The 21783-nt window shown below is 41.8% G+C and overlaps 1 protein-coding gene across 13 annotated transcripts in view; it reads right to left on the bottom strand.

The window, feature by feature from the left end:
- The window catches only part of LOC116061283 (rho GTPase-activating protein 44), a 98419-nt gene that overhangs the window by 7111 nt on the left and 69525 nt on the right, over positions 1–21783 (bottom strand). For 5 of the 13 annotated variants that reach the window (XM_035997887.1, XM_035997888.1, XM_035997885.1 and 2 more), the window contains exons 10-20: positions 20249–20376; positions 18058–18169; positions 12380–12461; positions 12192–12272; positions 9798–9911; positions 8672–8763; positions 8391–8571; positions 5430–5447; positions 3205–3396; positions 2685–2741; positions 1868–2398 (exon numbers count right to left, since the gene is read on the bottom strand). In XM_035997887.1, the coding sequence (XP_035853780.1) occupies positions 1868–2398; positions 2685–2741; positions 3205–3396; positions 5430–5447; positions 8391–8571; positions 8672–8763; positions 9798–9911; positions 12192–12272; positions 12380–12461; positions 18058–18169; positions 20249–20376 (1588 nt within the window). The remainder of the gene's footprint in view (positions 1–1867; positions 2399–2684; positions 2742–3204; positions 3397–5429; positions 5448–8390; positions 8572–8671; positions 8764–9797; positions 9912–12191; positions 12273–12379; positions 12462–18057; positions 18170–20248; positions 20377–21783) is intronic. The other 8 variants (XM_035997890.1, XM_035997889.1, XM_035997892.1 and 5 more) reach the window with 8 other exon arrangements.

Below are 21783 nucleotides of genomic sequence, written 5' to 3'. Positions count from 1 at the left end.
CGCCATTTTTTTTTCAACCTAGATTTTTTCCCCATCTTTGCGTGTCTAAAGGCAGTTACACACCGGGCCGATAATCGTCCAATGGACAGTCTGGCGAGGTCGGTGACTCGAGTCTGTTTGGTGTGTTCCGTGCCGTCGTCCGTTGGAGGAGCCGTCAGCCTTCATTTTGGCCAACCTGACATGCTCAGTCAGAGACAGGGCAGTCGGGACTCACCCGGAAATGGCGAGCGGGATGACCGTGATTAAGCCTCTCCAAATCTGATGGAAATCTTTTAAACTGACCTTTGTCGATCTGAAATGAAGAAAGATTCAGCAACTGCACGGCCTATTTCTCTCTTAAAATGTTTTCAGAAACACGTTTCGGTGAACTATTTTAGTACAATATGAGATCGTATTCTGAATGAGTCGCCATTAATGGCCGGTTGAAAAATCCAAAATCCGGAAGCAGCAGCCAGACCCACGTGACGCATTTGTCCAATCAGCTCCCGGTTTTCATTTTTTGGGCGACAATACAGATTAGCGCCGCCTGCTGTTATGGAGGCGTATTACGTCTCGTCTCTTTGGTGTGTTCCGAGGCACTTTTTTGACCAACTCGGGGAGACTGATCAGTCCAACTGCCTTCTCTGCCAACGGTCGGCTGTCTGGTTGGTCTGTAACGGCCTTAAGTGGCTGATGGGAACAACAATTGTTGAAATTGGCCCAGTATTAAGCAAGACAAGCTAGAATGTAACGTTAATGGGCAACGACAATTTTCCACCGACATGCTCAGATTATTATTCTAAGTGTCAACAACAACATTATGAAAATGATCCCTACAGAGATAGACCTTTTTGTTAAAGAGTAAGATCCTTTTTGTTTAAACTAAACAACAGCCACGAAATCGCTATCGCCAAACTCACCAGACTCCATTTAAATAAACAGTCATTTTATCATCGTAAAACACACTTCATTCAAAGTTGACAGAAACAAAATAAAAATATTAAAAGCTGTCTTGGCTCTTTTCACTGTTCCAACAATCACCACTCTGGTTTTGGTTGAAATAAACCCTTAAATCAACCATTTACATGTGAAAAATGGGCTGGCTCTATACACGCTAAAAGTATTTATTTGTGTTTATTTAAATAGAGTCTGGTGAGTTTAGCAGTGACGATTTCGGAGATGTTTCATGTTAAACAAAAAGGATTTTACTCCTAAAACAAAAATGTATATCTCTGTAGGGAAATATTTCCATAATGTTGTCAGACACTTATTAATAGACACAATAATCTGAGCCTCTCAGTGGCAAAAACAGCCCTTTTAGTGTAGTAGTTTGCCGGTTACAGTGTTTGTGCTCAATACTGGACCAATTTTTAAGATTTTTGTTCAGTTACTTACACACAAATGCATGGAAAAATATGGTCCCAAAAATTACCCTTCAACTGATTTCTGTGTTCTTTGTGTCGTTTCTGTTCATTTTTAAGCTTCTGATCTTGCAGTGTACCACTCAGGGCTAACTGGGCCCACTGGTATGACTCATTACCGCCCACTTTTATAATGGTATGCACTGAAAGCTTTGAATTTCCTTTGTTGCCTGGCAACCACCTCCTGAATATCCTGGCAACATGGAAAGTTATGGATTGCATTCATGGCAATTATATTAAAAATATGGATCTGATAATGGAGTTCCTTAAGAGCATTGATTCCGAGAGAGACGGATGCACAACCAAGGTTATTAAAAAATAAAAAAATAAAGAATAGGGAGGCGCTGTTGGGAGTATCTTAATCTCACCCCTCCCCTTTTCGCCTCACATCACCCCTCTCTCATCTCTTCATTTGTGTGTGAGTTGTGTTGGAAGTACGAGCGAGTTGAGCAGGGTTCTGTATTTACCTAGTCAGCTTGGCTCCTCTCTCCCGGCTACAGGCACAGGCTGCCCATGGAGGGGGAGCAGATAGGGGGGTGTTGGGGGGTTTGGGGGAGCCCAGGAACAGATCGTGACGAGTAACAACGAGCGGGGGTTTGATGTAAAGGGTGGAGCCATTCGTTTCGGACGGGGCGGCATGCGAAGCATCGGACAGGGAGGCCTGTTTGGGCAGGTGCAAGGAATTTGGTTTGGGGTTGGAGTTGACGTCAAGCGGCTGAGGGGATGGGCAGAGGGAGTGTGGGAGTGAGGGTGGGCTGTAGCCACAGCGACGGGAGGGAGGTGACGGGCCGGGAGGCACGGATTCGGGATTGGGAGCGACTGGACGCATACCCGGAGGTGCTCGGGTATAGAAATGGTGGTGAGGGAGCGAGTAGGAAGAGCAAGAGGAGGAGGAGGAGGAAGATGAGGAAGAGGGGTAAGGGGGAGGCGGCCTCTCCTCCTCAGGGGAGGGGTAGGCGTAACCGGAGTCCGACCAATTGGAGGATGCATCATCCGAGCTGCAATGATAAACATATCAATGTTTCATGGGGAATTGAGCTGGTCTCCAGAAGCTGAAATGCTGTTAAAGTGGAGGAATTTGTTAGTATCTAGAGGTTAAGAGCAGGGATTATTGATTTGTAAGTTTAAGTTTGGGAGGAAGTCAGGTGGATATTAATTATTGTGTCAGAAGGGAGGAGTAAGGGCTCCAAGAAAGGTTCAAGGGAACAGCTCAGAGGAAATAAAGAGTAGGTGCTCCATGGTTTTCAAATCACAGTAATGAAATAAAACAGAAAAGGCAATCACCTCATCCATTGCAGGGCCTTGCGACAATGGACTGTTATGCTTTTAATGATGCTTGGACTAATGACAAAAACAAAACAGATACATAATTCATGCACATGCAGCAATGAACTACTGAACTATGGATGAACTTTTCTGAACTTTTTCCAGGCCTATGTAACAACCCAGCCTAAAGATGTACAGAAACACAACTCAGGCAGAAAAAAGAATTCTCCACACATGGCTAATACAAATTCAACGATGAAAAAATAACCAAAGAAAGAAAAATTCAATCACAAAGTTTGACACGACATGCTTCATCAGAGGTGAGACACCGGGGTTCACACGGAGGTGACAATGAGCATTTCTTGGGGAATAAAAAACAAGAACACACAAGAAAACATGGAGCAGACAGCGCTGTGTGGGTGTCAGTTGCAGGGCGCAGCAGCACACGCGGCGGGGAGGGAGCAGCAGCAGGTGGGAGGTGTGTGAGGTGGTGGGGGAGGGGCGGATGTGAAACAGGAAGGGGGCACGACAGCCTTACCTGGCTCGGTCGCTGTTAGTGGGAGGAGGGGTGGGGGAGGGGGAGGCAGAGAAATCCCCAGGCTGCTCGGGGATGAGAGCGTCAGTGGGCGGGAGAGGGGGATGCACGCTCGGTGGCGTGGAAGAGCTTTTACGCGTAGAAGACGAGCCCCTGCGTGACACCCAAGTAGTGTCCATCACCCTGACACCCATGCTGCAGTGGGACAAAGATGCACAGCCAATCAAACCAAGGGAGTGTGTGTGTGTGTGTGTGTGTGTGTGTGTGTGTGTGTGTGTGTGTGTGTGTGTGTGTGTGTGTAGGGGGTCCACACCCTAAACAGATCGTCAGGGCTGCTAGAAAAGGATAAGCTTCCCTGTCCATCATCTGTAGGCCTATTGACAAAGACCTGACCCTGGATCAGCTTCACTCTACTCCACCCACACAGCCTTGCTTGGGTGTACTTACGATCCTGAGCATGCAGCAACAGAGAACAACATTTTATCTACACAATGTCTCGCTTCAATGTATAATTCCCTTTTTTTATGACAGATTCTCCTGCAGGATGACGATGTATGTACTGTATGTATGAGGGAGGTGAGATGGTAAATCTTCTGATAACTGCAACACAAGAGCAGTTTGGATGAAATAAACACGAAGAAGATGAAGACGTTATGTTCTCTTTGTTATTCAAAAAAATTATTAAAAGGAGTAGTTTGATAATTTGGGAAACGCATTTATTTTCTTTCTTGTTTAGATGAGAAGATTGCAACCACTAATGTCTGTCCATTCAAAATAAAGCTGCAGCCAGTTAGCTTAGCTTAGCATAAAGACTAAAAAAAAAAACAGGGGGAAACTGCTAGCCTAGATCTGTTCAAAGGAAAATAAAATCCGCCAACCAGCACTTCTAAAGCGCAATAATTAAGTTAGATAGATTATCACAGATAGATTATAAATAATAACCCCTTTTTTCCAGTACGGGTTGTCCATTGGTTTGTTGGTTTGTTTATTTGTCTGTCAGCGTGGGAAGAAAATGAAAGAAAATGTATACTGTATCAACATTGTGAGATAGGGCACATCTTATCTGCTCTATACTCCTGTCTTGTTTGTTCAATCTGTACAAAAATTGATATGTAAAAACTACAAGCTGTGGTCTTCAGCTGTGGCTGAACGTTGTATTATAAAACAGATTAGATATTTGCTAAAATGCAGGTGCGAGGTGATCACAAGCAGCAGAAGTCCACCTTCACAACCCAGTACATTCCCACTTCTGGAAGTTAAAAGACAAAATAAGTCAGAGCACTTCCAGAGCAAAAGATAGATTTATGCTGCAGAAGTATAACTGGATATTACTCAACGCTGCAGTGGTTTGAAATACTTGTAGACAACAGAGTAGAATACATGTAAAACTCAAAACATTTTGAAGAATGACAGGGAGCCTTCCTGTCACGGTCATGTTCTGTGGCCAGGGGCCTTCAGACCTTCTGCTTATGTAACTTTATTTTAGATATATGATAGTATTTGGGTTTTTTTTCTGTTCGTTTATTGTGAGTTTTCTGTGCTTGTCTGTACCTTGTGTCCCTGTAGCCCTGCCCTGCATGTCTACCATGTCTTTCTCAGTCCTCGTTGTCTTGTTTCCACTGTCGTGTCATTTAGTTTCCTGTTTTAGTTTATTAAACCTTAAAATCTTCCTGCTGCCTCCTCGTCTCCAATCTGCATTTCGGGTCCTAGCCTACTAATGCACAAACCCTGACAATTCCGTCCTAATTAGTGAGCTTTAGAGGTGCTGATTTTTGGAGAGAGCCGGGCTAACAGTTTTCCCCATGCTTCCAGTCTTAATGCTAAGCTAATCTACTTGGCTGCAGCTTCACATTTAAACATTAGCAGAAAGTGAATAAGCTTCCCCCAATGTCAAACTTTAACTTCCTTATCGATGTAGTTGGCTGAGACTAAACAACAAGAGGCTGTTGTACTCACAGGCTGAACAAGTTTATCCAGCCCCAGATGCGAAAGATGCTACTTATGTAAACACAGAAAGAAAGGCCTGCTTTGTCCATGTCACCCCTCTCTGTTGGAGACATTGAACTATAGGGGTCCAAGTGTGCCACTTCAGGCAGACCTGACTGGAGCATTAAACACACACACAACAAATGGCCGACACTTCCGGTCAACGTGCAGCTGAGACAAAGAGAATGAATGAATAGACCGATGAGAGGATGACTCGGGAGGGAAAAGGATCTATACTGTACCTTTGTATCTTCCTAATGCTGCGTAGTTAAAAACAGAGACAAGCACAATGAGGACAGGGAGTAAGGATCATGGAGGAGAGACGGAGCTCATTAACAGCACTGTTATCAAAGCAGCAGAGGAACTTTGGCAGGAGGAACTTTTTAAGACGAGAGCCAAGATGGAGGAGCAAATTTGGGAGGCTGGCCTGACAGGGGGGTTGCAAGGAATAAGAGTCACGCTGAGTGTAATGAGGAGAGCGATTTGAGAGGAGAAATGTGCTTTAACCACGCCAAAAACCCAGAGAGAAAATTATCGTTCCATTTAATGTGCTAATTAGGTCAAAGTTTCCCTAAAGTATACAAGAAAATCCTCCAAATATTAAAGACAAATGTGAGAGGTTTCTCACCACTGCAATGTTGTTAGTCTTAGAATTTCATATTCGTGGTACAACTCCTTAACAATATTCTATACAACAATAACTCTCGGCAAGAAAGTAAATAATCTTCCACATTTTTGTGTCCATGGAGCATTTAAGGTTTAAAGTTATATTACCTGATTTGTTAGTGCAGCAAAAATAAACTGTCACACTATGCACTTTTTACCTGCCTTGTATATGTAACCTTGTATGTCCAGAGACTACCAATAAATTATTCTCACTGGCCAGATTAATGTAGAGGGTAAGTGCAGTGTGTGTCCAGGTACAAGGAATGATGGGAAATTATAACAGTTTTATTCTTCACAGATCCCCTAGAGCAGCACATTTAAGTGTCTCTGAACATTAACTTTTAAAAAGGGTTGAGAACTACGTAACATTTTTAAATCCTACTTTCACAACTGTAAAAACCAAACGAAATCTAAAATCTTTTGTACATAAAAACCTCTTTCAAAGGCAGCCTCACTGTGCTGATCCTGCTGGATCTGGAGAGTGTGTTTCTATTGAAAGCTGAGCTCTATTGATCAGATCCAACACACACACACACACACACTCTCTCTCTCTCTCTCTCTCTCTCTCTCTCTCTCTCTCTCTCTCTCTCTCTCTCGATCCAGGTTTAATTAGCTGGGCTACTTGTGGTCCCAGTGCTGCAGTGCTCAGCCGCAGGGCCTGATAAGACCAAGGGTGTATTAAAGCATTAAAGAAAGAGAAACAGAGACAGACAGAGGAAAGAGAAAGAAAGCCACTGACTGTTTTTCAGCTAATCCTCCGCTACAGTTTGAGGATTCGGTCAGATTCCTCATTTCACAGACTAAATGTAATCTCCTTCTTTCTCCTCTTTCTCTCACTAGGCTGCAGATAAAGAGCGATACAGTATCTGTCCACCTCATAGTGAAACACTGAAGTCACCTCTCGCATGAAACGTGTGTAATCAGTGGGGAATTCTTTCACTCTTACATCACATGTCCGACCCTGTCAAACAGACAGTCATGATAAAGACCTTACATGCCTCACAGTAGCCTTGTCTAGATTTTTTTTTTAAAGCTAACTTGTCGGTTCCACGTTGAATGAAGCTGTAGAGACACCACAGCGGTAGAGACAACCGCTGATTGATTCAGAGGCAGAGTGACATGATTGTGTGTGGTATCACTGGGAGTTTTAAGACCAGTTTCCTCTGACTTTTTGTTGGATTGTTGGATTTGTTGTTTTATGTCACAGATCTGGTTTAACTGTCATCTTTCATGTTTTACAAGCATATTGAACTCTTAATTGGCAGCTCATTTGGAAGCGGTAACAGCAACAGTTAAAAACTACTCAGGCAAAAACCCCTGCTCATTTTGGGACATATTAGCTTTTTTGCCGAGAGTTAGATGAGAAGATCGATATCACTCTTACATGTTTGTCTGTTAAGTACGGAGCTAGAACCATTAGCCTAGCTTAGCATTAGCTTAGCATGAAGACTTTCTGGAGTAAGAAACTACAAACTTGTAATTTTTACATTTCTGTGCTCGTAGGGATTAAACAAATTAGATATAACATGGTAATTAGTGAGCTGTATAGGTGCTCGTAGGGGGTGTTTGGTTATGTCTGGATAGAGTTAGGCTAGCTGTTTCCCCCCGTTTCCAGGATTTATGCTAAGCTTAGCTAACCTCCCCCTGGCTTTAGCTCCAAACTTAACACACAGACATGAGAGTGGAATCAATCTTCTCATCTAACTATTGGCAAAAAAAGAAAATGTGTCCAGTGGTGGAATAAGTATTCAGATTCTTTACTTAAGTAAAAGTACTAATACCACACTGTAAAAATACTCTGTTACAACTAGTTAAGTCAAAGTCTTGAATTGAAAATGTTACTTAAGTAAAAGTATGTGTCATCAGGAAAATGTACTTAAAGTACTGAAAGTAAAAGAACTCGATGCAAAAAAAATCATAACATTTTAGAAACTGGAAACGATCCAAATAGTTCTGTCACTCAACTAAGTGTTCAACGGTCTAATCATTTCAGCTGGACTTGTAGGCCGTTATATTATTGGCTAGTTTCATTTATAATAATACATCAGATTGTATAAACTAAATGTGTTTGGTGTGCAGAAATCTTAATGTGTAAAGTAACTAGTAACTAAAGCTGTCAGGTGAATGTAGTGGAGTAAAAAGGACAATATTTCTCACTGAAATGTAGCGGAGTAGAAGTAGAAAGTGGTATGAAAAGAAAAGACTCAAGTAAAGTACAAATACCTCACATTTGTATTTAAGTACAGTACTTGAATAAATGTAGCCTACTTAGTTACATTCCACCACTGAATGTGTCCCAAAATACCAAACTAATTCTTGAACCTGCTGACTAGTTGATGCTAAAACTGATCAATGAAAGACTGTCTGTGCAGTGGTCTTTAAGAGTAATCTGCAATGTCACCTAAAGATCTAAACACTTACTCCACCTTTCCATCTCTCTGTAACTGCTTTATATGAGCCTGTACTCCGCACATTGTCTGTTACTCTGCAGCTAAATATGTTTGAATGTAATCCCGGTAGAGATAGAGGGGTCATACCCGTCCTTCTTGTAGAACTCCAGCATCATGTTGTCCGTGGCGACGCTGAGCGGCCGTCGACTCTGGTCGTTCTGCTTCCGCTCCATCTGCTCCATGTCCGGAGACGGCATCGAGCTGTAGTTGGAGTTGTGGTTGGTGTGGACTGGGCTTCCGTAGTTCCCCGTGACGTTGAACTCGATTTCTAAGAAAAAGGACGGGATACAGAAACAATTCAAAGAAGAAGTCGATTGGGAAGAAGTGGATCCTCCCTTTCTATTTCCTCTTGTGTTATCCCTCCTCACCTCCAGGGAAGAACCAGTCAGCGTGCTGGATGATGGGCTCGATGATGCCGACGATCTGCAGGGAAACTGTGGTCATCATCTCTGGGATGTTTCTGCAGCGGACAGAGAGGAGACTTAGAGCATTGTAAGGATTTACACTCAGGCGGTGATTAGCACATTTTCATGATATTACACAACCATTAAAAGGAGAAAATTAAAACCATTTCAGAAATGTTGGCTATTAAAATACTAATTAGAAGTTAGAGAGGGATAAAGAGTTTGTAAGATTTACACAGAGATATAAGGGAGGTGTCCTTCACCGTTTCCAAACTCCTTACTAATCATCATCACGAGTGCACTTAATGATAAAAACGTCTCCTGGATGTGGCCGGGTTGGCTCAGTGGGTAGAGCAGGCGCACATATACTGAGAGGTTTATGCCTCGATGCAGAGGTCCAGGGTTTGAATCCGACCTGTTACGTTTTCCTGCATGTGTTCCCCCCTCTCTCTCCCCTTTCTCACCTAGCTGTCCTGTCTAATTAAGGCGGAAAAGCCCCCAAAAACAAAAACGTCTCCTGGAGATGTGTCGGAGCCTTGTGCCTATTGGTCATTTTGTTAATAGCACAGAAAAAGAAACCGAGCTGCGATGAGCGAACGCCTGTGGATACAGAGTCCTTCTCTTTTCTAGCTTTTCTTGCTGAAGAAAATATATTTGGCTGTCTTCTTTCCCCTCAAATTAACCCCCATAAACCTCACTGAAATGATGCAGGGTCATACAAAACAAGCAGCTCCTATAGTGCAACCGAAACCCTCATAATTCATTTAAATTCTAGTGGAGATCCCAGAGTTTCAAAAGATAGCGAATATGTTAGGTTGAATTTAGGAGAAATGTGTGTAAAATGACATTTGGACTATTTCTTTCTGATTGAATGGTGCAGTTATAAAAAAAAAACATGGCGTCTTCATATCATCATATAGCTTCCATCAAAAACAAGTTGATAGACAATATATATGATACATATAACCTTTACATAAGCAGGTTATCTCATTAAGATACAGATCTCTTTTGCAAGAGAGACCTTTGGACAGCAGAGGGAAAGAAAAACAAATAGAGACTTAATAAAGACTGTGCATCTCTGCTGTCTTACCCTTCGTTGTGCATCCACAGCAGGTTCGGCCCGAGGACAATAGCGATGTTTCCAGGCGTCATCTTGTTCACATCCTGGTCTTCGGTCAGTTTGGAGAGGAATTTGATCAAATACCTGTTAATACAGATACAGGAACTCGGTCAGTCAATGAAAAAACATTACTTAAAAAGGACTTCAAAGTATATTCAACTTCTTTAGGAAGAAGAGAAACATCATAGGGGTTCAGTGCCTCAGCAACAAGTGATTTCAATTTTCTGTCACAGTCTGAAAATCTGACCAGAAAACAGCTGTTTTCAGCTTTGTTAGAAGAATATATTTTACAGGAAACCCAATGTGTTTTTAAATGGTTTATTTAACTTCAGAAGTAGTCAAGTTTATCTGAAAAATACAAAATGAAAACAATTTTAGTAGTTTAAAGTAGTTTTCATTGGACTGCTGCGATTTATAAAACTAAAAGTGCGTCAGTGCAGGAAGCTTAGCAGCTAACAGATATGGAAGACACTTCGGGAAATTTAGTTAGTGAGATCACTGTCCAGGTTAGAGGACAGTAGCTGTTGATACTGAGCCAAAATGTAAAGCCACATTCCCACAGATCTACTTCTTCTTTGTCATGTCTTCAGTAGGCTATATGTGTGAAAATGAGACATGTAAAGTAAATAACTTGGAAAGTAACAGAGCTGTAATCCAGGCGATGCTTTTTTTAGTTTTAAATAAGATCAAATCCAAGACTTAGAAAGAAAACTGTGCTTCCTCAACACATGAAGCATACTGACGTTATTATTACAGCAAAGTATTATCACTCTGTTTCAGTCAATTTTTTTAAGATTCAAAACTGTGGCAGTGTGTTTACTGTGGCTCTCTGAGAGCAGCCGAGCTGAATGACTCATCCTGAGGTTGAACTACAGTTGAATGAACATGAGGCAGCTCATTCCAGCGAGCAGCGATCATCTGGACAGGCCTGACAGGTCTTCTCAGTGGAGGACTGTCTAAAAATATGCCCTATTTGTGCGATTCGATGATGACACTGACAAGTGCTGCAGTATCTCTGCTCATTCAATTTCTCTCCCGTCCCGTCTCTCTTCCTCTTCTACCTCGTCGTGCCTTTTGATCAAGAGATAAACTCTTCAGCAAATATCCGCAGGTCGCCTTAATCCAGCAGAAAATACAGCAACACATTGGCCTTATGGCCTCTTTCTCACACTGAGGTTTTCTTTCTGACAGGTGTCAATTAGAAGGAAGCTTAGAGTTTCCATGGACCAATGGCAGAGTTTATTTCTATAGCCCAATATCACAAATGTACAATCTGTGCAGCATACGACATCCTCCGCCCTTGAACCCTTGTTTCAGATAAGGAAAAACTCCCCCCAAAAAAACCTTTAACAGGGAAAAATTGGAAGAAACCTCAGGAAGAGCGACAGACGAGCGATCCCTCCCTCAGTCCCTTAAAAAAAGGGGGAAACTATTCATAATTTATGATTTGTTAAAGGTCCCATATTCTAAAAAGTGAGATTTGCATGTCTTTTGTTATTATAGAGCAGGTCGAGGAGCTATATAAACACCGTGAAAGGATAGCTCAATCCACAGAGAAATGCACACAGCCCGTATTCAGAAACTGTGCCTTCAAGCGAGCCGTCAGGACTTCTGTGATGTCACAACTTTACTATATATAGGTAGAAAGTGCAGCTACAGTGCCGTTACAGTCACTCCCCTGCTGCAATGACCGCAGATGCAGAAGACCCGGAAACGCTGACCAATCAGAGCAGACTGGGCTTTTTCGGGAGGGGGTCTTAAAGAGACAGTCGCTAAAACGGAGCGTTTCAAACAGACAGTGAATACAGGTATATATTCAGACAGACAGTATGAGAAAAATAAAGTGTTTTTTGAAGCTCAAAGCATGTAAACATGTTCTTGTAGGAACTTAAAATACAACTATGAACCTGAAAATGAGCACGATATGGGACTTTTAATGATGTGGAGCGAGAAATGAGAAGGGAAAGGCCATCGGCAGTCATTTGGAAACTATCGGGAGCATGACTGATGTGTTAAGTATTGATTCCTGCCACATTAAGATGCCACGGCATCTCATCTAATTTTATGCTACTGTAAGTAATTTGTTGTGTTGCAGTGAAATGCCAACCGCAACTACAGAGTGAACAGAGTGGAACAGTTTGACTGGGCTTACTCTGCCAGTCGTGTTTTTTTACTTTTGAGAAAAAAGTCTTATATCATATAATTCATGGCATATTAGTCATATTTACCACCACAGCTTCGTGCAACAGATGACGTCTATCTGAAGTCTGACTAACTATTTTTAGTTGGTTGACTTCCATCAGGGTCCAGGAGTGAGGAGGAGGAGAGGACCACAAGGAGTGAAACATAGAAACAGCGACTCACTTAAAGTTGTTGTTGTTAGCTGGGGGTAGTTTCTCACAGGCGTTGAGGAGAGCCTGCAGTCTCTTGTCTTGATCTTGAATGCTGCAGAAAAGAAAACAGAGGTTTAACATGTAGAAACTTAAAGATAAGGTTCAAAAGAAAAGCACCACTGATGTAACAACAATGTGATGAAATGAAAAGATACAGACTTGGAGGCCTGGATCCAGTCGTTGTAGAGCTCGTATGTCATTAACGGCTCAGGAAGCTCCCGCAGGTAGGACTTCAAAGCCCCTGGAGAGAACAAAATAAGAAGATGAATGCATGGGATCAATCGGTCCCAAAACATCCCAGTTAGATAAATGCCGTAAAAGTATTCTATGCAAATCTTTACAATGATTCCCCGAAAGAACCGTGCAGGTCTGCCTTGGTGCATGATCCACATTTTCTTTTAAACTTGTCATTTTCAGCGTGTAGCTCGCTAGCTCGAAGTTTGTTGTTGCGGAGGGGATTTTGTGAAGGGATTTCGAGATTTTGGAGAACGGCAACACGCGGAAAGCGGAAGGTGAAGGGGCAAAGAAGGCTTTATCCTGGAAATCTACTTCCGTTGATCCAGACTATGTCGTGAGTGACGACTCTGTGCTGTCCGTGTAGTTATTTTTGATGCCGTCATATTGTTAATCTGTTATTTACTATGTTGCAAGGGCATCATCAAAGTTGTATGCACAAAAACATAGATACATGTAAAAGTTGTGGTTTTATTGGCTGAATTACAAATACACTGCATGCATAAATTGGCTTAGTAAGAAAATCACATACAAAAAATGTTGTGAAAATAATGCCATAATGCAACAAGTGCAGCCACCTCTCACAAAATTTAAATTAACTACTTGGTCAATTTCATCTGGAATTCTGTCCAACAATATAATTCAAATGAAATTATTTCGCATAATCAATTTTAGTAATTAATGAAAGCTTAAAAAAGTGCCAACATTTAGGTGAGCTTTCTTTTTGGAAGCACAGTATTCACGTTAAAATATGTTTTTACCACTCGGCCCTGCGGTGGGTATCAGGCTGTGCCGGCATAAATCAACTGGGCCTTCTGACGGGGGACATCAGTCTCTAGCTCTGACCTGAAGTATTCAGTATTCACTTTGTCATTTCACTGAGTACTTGCATACACAGAAGAAACAATAAAGTGTTTCTTTCAGTCAGTTTGTCATCAGTGCAATTAAAAAAAACAAAAGTTAAAATTATATCTAAAATCAGGGTTCAAAATTAGCACCGTTTACCAGCCAAATGCTGGTGTGAAATATACAAGTGGCTGCTGGTAGATTTGTTTCACTCACCAGCCCAATGGTAATCTTTTGAGTGGCTGGTAATATTTGAACATTCAGTAGAGATTTGGCTGGTGGACGAAAAAGTTACCCATTTTGAAGCCTGTCTCAAATAGAACTAAAAAAACAATTCAGACAGAACAATCAATCCACAACATAGGAACAATTATTAATCTAAAGCTGCATATAAATCACTACTTCCACGTAAAGCCAAGAGCAGATACTCTGCAGCATGACCCGGCCTTATATCTACATTGTATCTGCTCAGGTTAAACTACAGTTTCCCAAATCACTTGATACGCAACTTCATCTGAATGCGATCACACGCTCAGTTTTGCATCACTGTTCATCTATTAACAGCCAAGAGGATGGATTCTATCAAACACACATAAAAATTAATTAAGAACAGAATATATTTTTGTTTACTCAAATTAAATTATGACTTGCATGATAATAATTTCTCTAAAATATAAAGTTTATGTGCACAATTGATTCCATAACACTGCTATAAAACTGCATTTAGCATGCGACCCACTCTTATACAACACACACATTAAAAATAAACTATCTCTGAACACTATTGGATCAGAACTAGTGGGTGGTAGTGTAATTTTCCAGTGCTGAGGAGGAAGGCGACGGCTGACTGGGCTTCTCTCTGACTCGTCTTCTTTTTCTCGCCGGTCTGCTGCATTCATTTCCCCCGGGAGTGCGTGGGATGGATGACAAACAACAAAGTCAGGGCATCCCTCACAGGGAGACAGCTTGGAGGCTGCTGTCATTCTGTCTGAGTGTGTACGTGTCTGTGTGTCGGGATCCGTGTGTATACGGGCGTGTTGACGCTTGTTTGTGCTAAGTAAACATATTAAATGTGGAGGAATAATGTTGAAACTACAGTAGACCGCCTCCTCCTATTTACAAAGAAAAGCCTGCTGCTTCTGATTGATGCTGATGGAAGATGAACCCCCTGCACACTCCCACCCTCCCACATCATGACCACCACCCCAGTGGGACATGCTCACAAATTAGATTTGCTGTTGGAGCTAACCCACTTTAATATGGGATCATTAGAGAGGGATGCGGCCTCGAATGGGATTCATCTCTTTCTTTGACCACATGCTCCAGTGAACACAGCTGGCTGTCTTTGGTATTTAACAAAAGGAGCATATTGTTCCTGATGGGTCAAAACATTGTATCTCCACATTTTGTGGTTTTTATCGCTGCACTGAGGAAATTTCCAATGAGTTTGACAGATTTAAAAATGCAAACTTTTGCAAAAGAGCAAACTTGAGGCACTCACATGCAGAGGAGCAGGAGCAGTCTTGTATAGTACAGCAAGTACTTGAAAACAATACGTACAAGTATCTTACCAGAACATGACTTTGGTAGAAGTTAAAGTCACCTTTTAGAATATTAGTTCTATTCTAAAAGGCTTCTTCGTTTGCTCTGGTTGGTTGTAGCGCTACCCTATTGCGTACAGACTTGCGTAAGACAACCGTTTATCCCGCCCCTCGGATTGAGCCCTGCCAATGGTGAGTTAATTTTTGTATTCTTATTTTAAAACACAAGGTTCTTTCTGTGAAGTTTGTTCGTGTTTCAAGTCATATTCAGCAAACTCTTTTAACAACAAACCCATCAATCAGTTTTAGCCTGATGAAAGCCACCCAGAAGGCGATTTGAGATGCCATCCCCATCCCCAGGTCTGGGTATAAATACACTCCAAACCCTCAGTTGCAATGCTTTATGTTCCTCTTTAAATGTTTTTTTTCTATTGGATGGTCCACAGTTCGCTTTGTGTTCAGAGACTCTTTCCCTTTAGGCGTCTTTGTGTGCGTCCTATGTATGATGTCTATGTAATATCGCGTTGATATAAACCACAGAGGTGGAGTTAGAGATGATTGATTCTCTGGTTGCATTGGTTTTGAAATGAAGTAATATTATATTGTTGTAATGAAATTGGAGACATGAGCTGGGAGTTAACTTTACAGTAATTATTCTTTTACGGTTGGAAAAAGTTAATTAGTTTGGCAGATACAAAAATGCATTGTTCTCAACTTTTTCAGGCTCTATGGAAAATAGTTTTAGCTTGTTATTTTGGAGATATAAGGCTTTCATCTGACAACAGCATTACGCAGCAGTCAGCTCCAGTAAAAAGACAAGCGCCATCCTGGAAAAAAACAAAGATCAATAACAGCACCATAAAAGCTTTTCTTTCTTTTGTAGTCTGTCGTAACTCTGATTTAAAAGCACCTCAGTACCAAACAGACAGATTGTTTGGCGCAGAATATGAGGAATCTGTCTGACTGTACTCCAAGTTATATATGGAATTTATCTCCAGACATGTTTGTGATATTTTAATGAATATCAACAGAAATTCAAGAAACTACAAAATGTTTGCTTTCCTTGCTGCTGACTCTCATGTGTAGCAGCCAGAGGAGCAAACTGAATCCTATTCAAGACTTAAAGGACAAATCTGGTGCAAAATGAAGCTAGGGGTTAATAACACGTGTAGACCTACCGAGGGAGGGATTTGTTTTCATGCTAATCGAATGTGACTAGTTATATCGCAAACTAAACTAAAGCTAATTACCTTACAACGCTAGTAGTCGGGGCATGGATAAAGTAAAAAGAAATCGCTATTTCTATACCACTAACAAGGCTCAAAATAGCACCACACTTCCACGGTAGCATAATGAGGGTCCCCAGTCGAACGACGAACGCCGTGCAACGTGAGCTGAACTGAATGCACGTTGCACGGTGTTCGTCGTTCGACTGGTCGTGACTGTTTTCCCAAGATGGCGCCCACCTGTATACGTGAACGGTACTGTCTTTATAAACTAACTTTTTAATAAACTGTCTGTACACTTACAAAGTTCTCAATGCTTCGGTTTACATGTAGGGACCCTCATTATGCTACCGTGGAAGTGTGGTGATATTTTGAGCCTTGTTAGTGGTATAAAATAGAGATTTCTTTTTACTTTACCCGTGCCCGACGACTAGCGTTATAAGCTATTTAGCGGTTGACTGATGTGTTATTTTACTAACCCCTAGGTTCATTTTGCGCCGGATTTGTCCTTTAAAGTCAACTTTTCACTCTCATAAGACTTTCAAATTAACCTTTAGCAGAAAATTCACTGCTGAGGTTTACGGATGACAGCAGCAGAATACGTAATGTGTGCAGGAGGAATTAAAGTCACAAACACAATATATTAGGGATGACTTTGAAGCAAGAACCCACCGGATCATTCAGCAGCTTAGTTATGATGTTTGAGTGGAAGTGAAGGTGGCGGGGCAGACGTCTTAGTCACACACGGAGATGTACAGAAATGAAGAGTCCTAACGAGCAACGGGTGCCAACTTATAAATCTACCCCTGCAAGGCGAGTTTCACATCCTAGACGATGGTAATCAGTTAGGCAGCTAGGAGACAGGAGGAGGAGGGCTGCACGATATGAGGGAAATATGGGATAACGTTGCTGAACATCACGATAACGATATGACATGCGACAAATAAACAGATATCAAAGTGTACTGCGTTCTGCATTTCAGTATTCTGCTAAAATACAACAAATAGCTTGTTGAATTTAAAACTCTGAGGTCTAAGGGCATTTTTAGATATCTTCTTGCATTCTCCTTTTTTTTATTGATAATTTTTTTGACATTTTAGGCCTTTATTTTTATAGAACAGCTGAAGACATGAAAGGGGAGAGAGATAGAGGGGGAATGGGTGGTGATGGGTGGTGATGGTACAGTGGATATGACACATGCCTTTGGTGTGGGAGACCCGGGTTCGATTCCCACTGCGAACCCCTACTTGCTCCAGAGGTGTGCAACCTCTGACATATATAGCAATTGTAAGTCGCTTTGGATAAAAGCGTCAGCTAAATGACATGTATGACATGCAGCAAAGGGCCGCAGGTTGGAGTCGAACCAGCGGCTGCTGCGTCGAGGAGTGAACCTCTATATAGGGGCGCACGCTCCACCAGGTGAGTTAACCAGGCGCCCCCTTGAATTCTATTTGCATATTACCTGATCCCCGTGTGTTTCACATCAAAATGTTCAGAACAAACTCAGCTTTCTGTACAGTGATGCCCTAAATTGTTCCAGAGTGATGTGTAAAGAGATAATTTGGCCCTTAACTATTTCTCAAAACTCTTGTGAAAACATACCTACACTCAATAGTTTACAAAAGTGTTGAGTTCACCAAAGTAGCGTAATACAGAATATGAATTGAAGTGTTGTCAAACATCGCTTGGACTCGCCGGTGCGTCTTTTGTCCACAGAGGTTTAAAACAAACATTCTGTTATTGAACAAATTGAACATTAAATTGAATATAAAAGGCACCACTAAAAAAAGAATGACAGCTACATTTTAAAGTGCAGTTTTCTACTGATATTTTCTTAAACTAACCCAAAAAATCTCTGAGTGTCTTCCGCGATATGTCGCAGCCTTGTGCGATGTGTTAACTGCGCCAGTAGATATCGCTAAGACGATAAAAAATACAAACGATATATTGTGCAGCCCTAGTGGTGGAGGTGTTGTTGTGGAGAGCTGACCTGCGATGGCGTGAGGGTCTGCAGAGTACTCCTGAACATCCATCACGCCGCAGTCCAAAGACGCCTTCAGCTTCTTCAGTTTGGAGGCCGACGGAGCGATTCTGAACAAACCCTGAGACACAAAGCATGACGACACAAGTTCAATTCTCCATTCAACTCTCCCTCAGTAACAGACAAGAAATGGAAACCTTGAAATAAAGGCGGGATTACTGATACAGAAGGGCTTAACACCTCTGATTGGTGGAGCTTGTTTGGGGCTGAACGTAGCCTAAAAGAATAACCTGCACACTGCTTCAGTATCTCATCCCCAACTCTGTTTTTATTTTTATCAACAACATTTCAACCAGAAGAAAACTATTTGTATCATGTAGCATTAACATGACAAAGAGTCTACAGCTTTGAATAGGCCTACTTTACAATATTCCTATTAAATTATTATTATTCATTCATCTATTCAATATTAAATTAAATGTTGATTAACTTTATAAGAAATCATTTTTGTGTGTTTTTAGGGTTAGGGTAAAAATCGTCAGATGAGCCAAAGACAATGGTGGAAAGTAACTTAAGTTACTTCTCAAGTACTGTACTTAAGTAGAGGAGACCGGGGTTGGTTGCAACAGTTATTTTCAGTTTTTAAAAGGTCACAGAATAACCTAAATGTTTATTTCCTTGACTTGCACTCATCTATGTTAAAACATCTGAAAGTCAGTAACATTTCAGTTTTATAGTATCGAAAGTTTAAAAAAAGGGGTCTATGGTCTAAACATATTATAAAATTCTGTTAGATATATTGGAAATATGTGGTATTATTTTGTGGAAGTATTTTAAAGGTGCACCATGAGTTCTTGCATGGTTTCAGCGCAATTTCATTTTTGTCTCAAATGGTAGGCATCTCTCCTTGATCCGCTAGCTGCCTGCCCCCTGAACACACCGTGAAAAAGCCCGGTCTCAGGAGACAGCCCGGTCTCAGGAGACAACCCGGTCTCAGGAGACAACCCGGTCTCAGGAGACAGCCCGGTCTCAGGAGACAACCCGGTCTCAGGAGACAACCCGGTCTCAGGAGACAGCCCGGTCTCAGGAGACAACCCGGTCTCAGGAGACAGCCCGGTCTCAGGAGACAACCCGGTCTCAGGAGACAGCCCGGTCTCAGGAGACAGCCCGGTCTCAGGAGACAGCCCGGTCTCAGGAGACAACACAGGGGTCGTAAACGTCAAACAAACACTAGAGGCACAGGCTGGGCACCAAAATACAACAAACCACTCCAGCCAATCACCGACAAGATTATTCAGGAACCGGTATTATTCACAGTATCAGTACACTGTTGGAAAAGTCCGTAGAAATACGGGCTAACATACTGTGGTAATATGAAAGAATTTGGTATAATGATTTTTCGCAGGTGTTTTTCCCGTATTTTGATTTTTGGTTAACAGAAATGTCGGTAAACTTAAAGCTATAGTGCGTAGTTTCTGTCTCCCCCATGAGGAATTCTAAATAATTACAACAAAACGGCGTCTACATGATACAGCCTTCCGTGATCGCGCCTGTGTCTTGTTAAATGCTTTAGCGTAAAATCACAAACAATTTACATTAGGGGCCTTCAGTTACTTCACATTCATGGAATAGTTTTCTTCAGAGAGTAGATATCTTTGTCTATCATTAGGGAAATCTTTTTTATGTGGATAATTTGTTAGAGAAGTTCCAGCAGAAATGTCTCTGATTGTTGCCGTAGAGCTTTAGATGAAATCAACAAATATTTCTCTGCACCACATCCCAAAACATTATCCGTAACGTTTAACACACACCACATCACGTCTAATGACTGTATAGTGGGAATGAAGTTATTCATAATGATATATTTGTGTTTTTCTTTTAACCTCATAAAGATTTGTTTATGGAAAACATTTACTGTACGCTCAATATGTCTCCATTAAACAATCGTTACGGGCCGAGCAATTAACGCTGCACAGCTCGCTGGCCTGATAACATTATAAAATTAGGACATATCTTACCATCACACATTAATTAAACAGTCAAGGATTATTTGTTTCAGCTTTAAGCAACCTGCTTTGAGGAAACCAAGTGACTTCATCTAATTCTGCTACATTTCTCTTCAGTAAATGTGTTTACTGTTTTTCTGTGTGTCACGTAAAAGAGAGTATAGATGCAGTTTGTGTTTGCTGTGGAGTCTGACCTCCTCCTGCATGCCGCACTCCAGCAGCATGGTGACACAGGCCTCGATGGGGAAGGCAATATCTCTCCCGCTGAGTGCTAAGTGCTCCTCTAATGGTTTCCCGTAGCACGGCTTCTCCACCCAGGTCTCTGTCAAACACACACAAGCAGATAAACACACACACGCAAAAACATGCATGAAATACAGAAGCAGCTACAGATGCTAAACATTTTCTCCCAGGCTGCAGAAAGTTTAGACTGGGTAAACCCAGCCCGATCTGCCGGCGAATTGATTTCGCCCTGCAGCTCAGGCAGGAAACCTGTATGTTTACCTATCCTGCTTCCATTACAATTTTGCGGGGACAAACTGGCTCATCCTCCTGGCGCGCTATTGGCGGGTTTAACACGATGACGATAGAGAAGCGACCAAGCAACTTCTTGTTTACATTCAACATAGCGGCCACCACGCGGACACCGAAGCGCAGTAACCCGGTGATAGCGCTGTTGCTGCTACGTCACCCGGATCGTTGGTCTGATTGGTTGAAGGACTATCCAATTGCGTACAGAGTCATTTGAACTATGCCCATTGATCACGCCTCTTGTGTAGTAGAAATACAGAGCAGACTCCCTAGACTAATGTTCAATCTTAAAAGATTGAGCTTGGTCTGGTGATAGCCAGACTACAGAAAGTTACCAAAAACAAAACTATTTTCTCATTTAGCCTTCTCTCTAAACGATGGAGTCCTGAATGAACACTATTATCTGTCAAAGTATGAAAGACAATGGTTCTTTCACAGGAAAGATTTCCTGTTTTTTTGTCGGTGCACCCAGGAGCAAACTCTAGTCTTTTTTGCCAGTGCCTTTTGGTCATGGGGCACTGACAGGAGCACTGACCTAACATACATGCTTTTGGGGTTGGGAGGAAACCGGAGCACCCGGAGGAAACCCATCCGAACACGAGGAGAACATGCAAACTCCTCACAGAAAGGCCTGCCCGAACCGGGGATCGAACCAACCAATCATTGTGCAATCCTGTATCGTATAATGACAATAAAACTTTGGTTGTTGCTTATTTATTCACAATACTCCATGTTACGTGAGATTTGAAACATGTTGGCTGAAGAGGAAAGATACAAGGTCAAGAAGCACTTTCACTTGGATTGATCAGTGACCGCCCTCTTTTTGAATGGCTCTGGTTCCCAAAGTGAATTTTCCCATTCAACTGCTCTGTTGACGTTTCATTAAATGCTGATATAAAGAGTTTTAAGTCTGGAACCAAGCCAACCAGCTACAAGATGAATCGTGACCATAAAACATTTTGACTCGGTGCAAAAAAACATTTTGAAAACTGAAAAAGACTGTGTACAGAAACAATCAAAGACTTCAATGGTAGCAGCTTACTAGCCGACAATCAGATACGTCGCTGTTGCTCTTAGGACTGTGGGCAGTGTAGCACTTCTCTGTGACATTGCGAATAAAATCGCGGTTGATTTCATACAGACTTCTAGCTTCTACAGGAGCAGAAACCTTCGTTTCACAACCTCGCAGCTCGTAATC

Source organism: Sander lucioperca, chromosome 22 (genome assembly GCF_008315115.2).
Source record: "Sander lucioperca isolate FBNREF2018 chromosome 22, SLUC_FBN_1.2, whole genome shotgun sequence".
Lineage (NCBI taxonomy): Eukaryota > Metazoa > Chordata > Actinopteri > Perciformes > Percidae > Sander > Sander lucioperca.
Note: the sequence above shows the minus strand (reverse complement) of the source record. Positions and strands in the feature narration are given on the sequence as shown.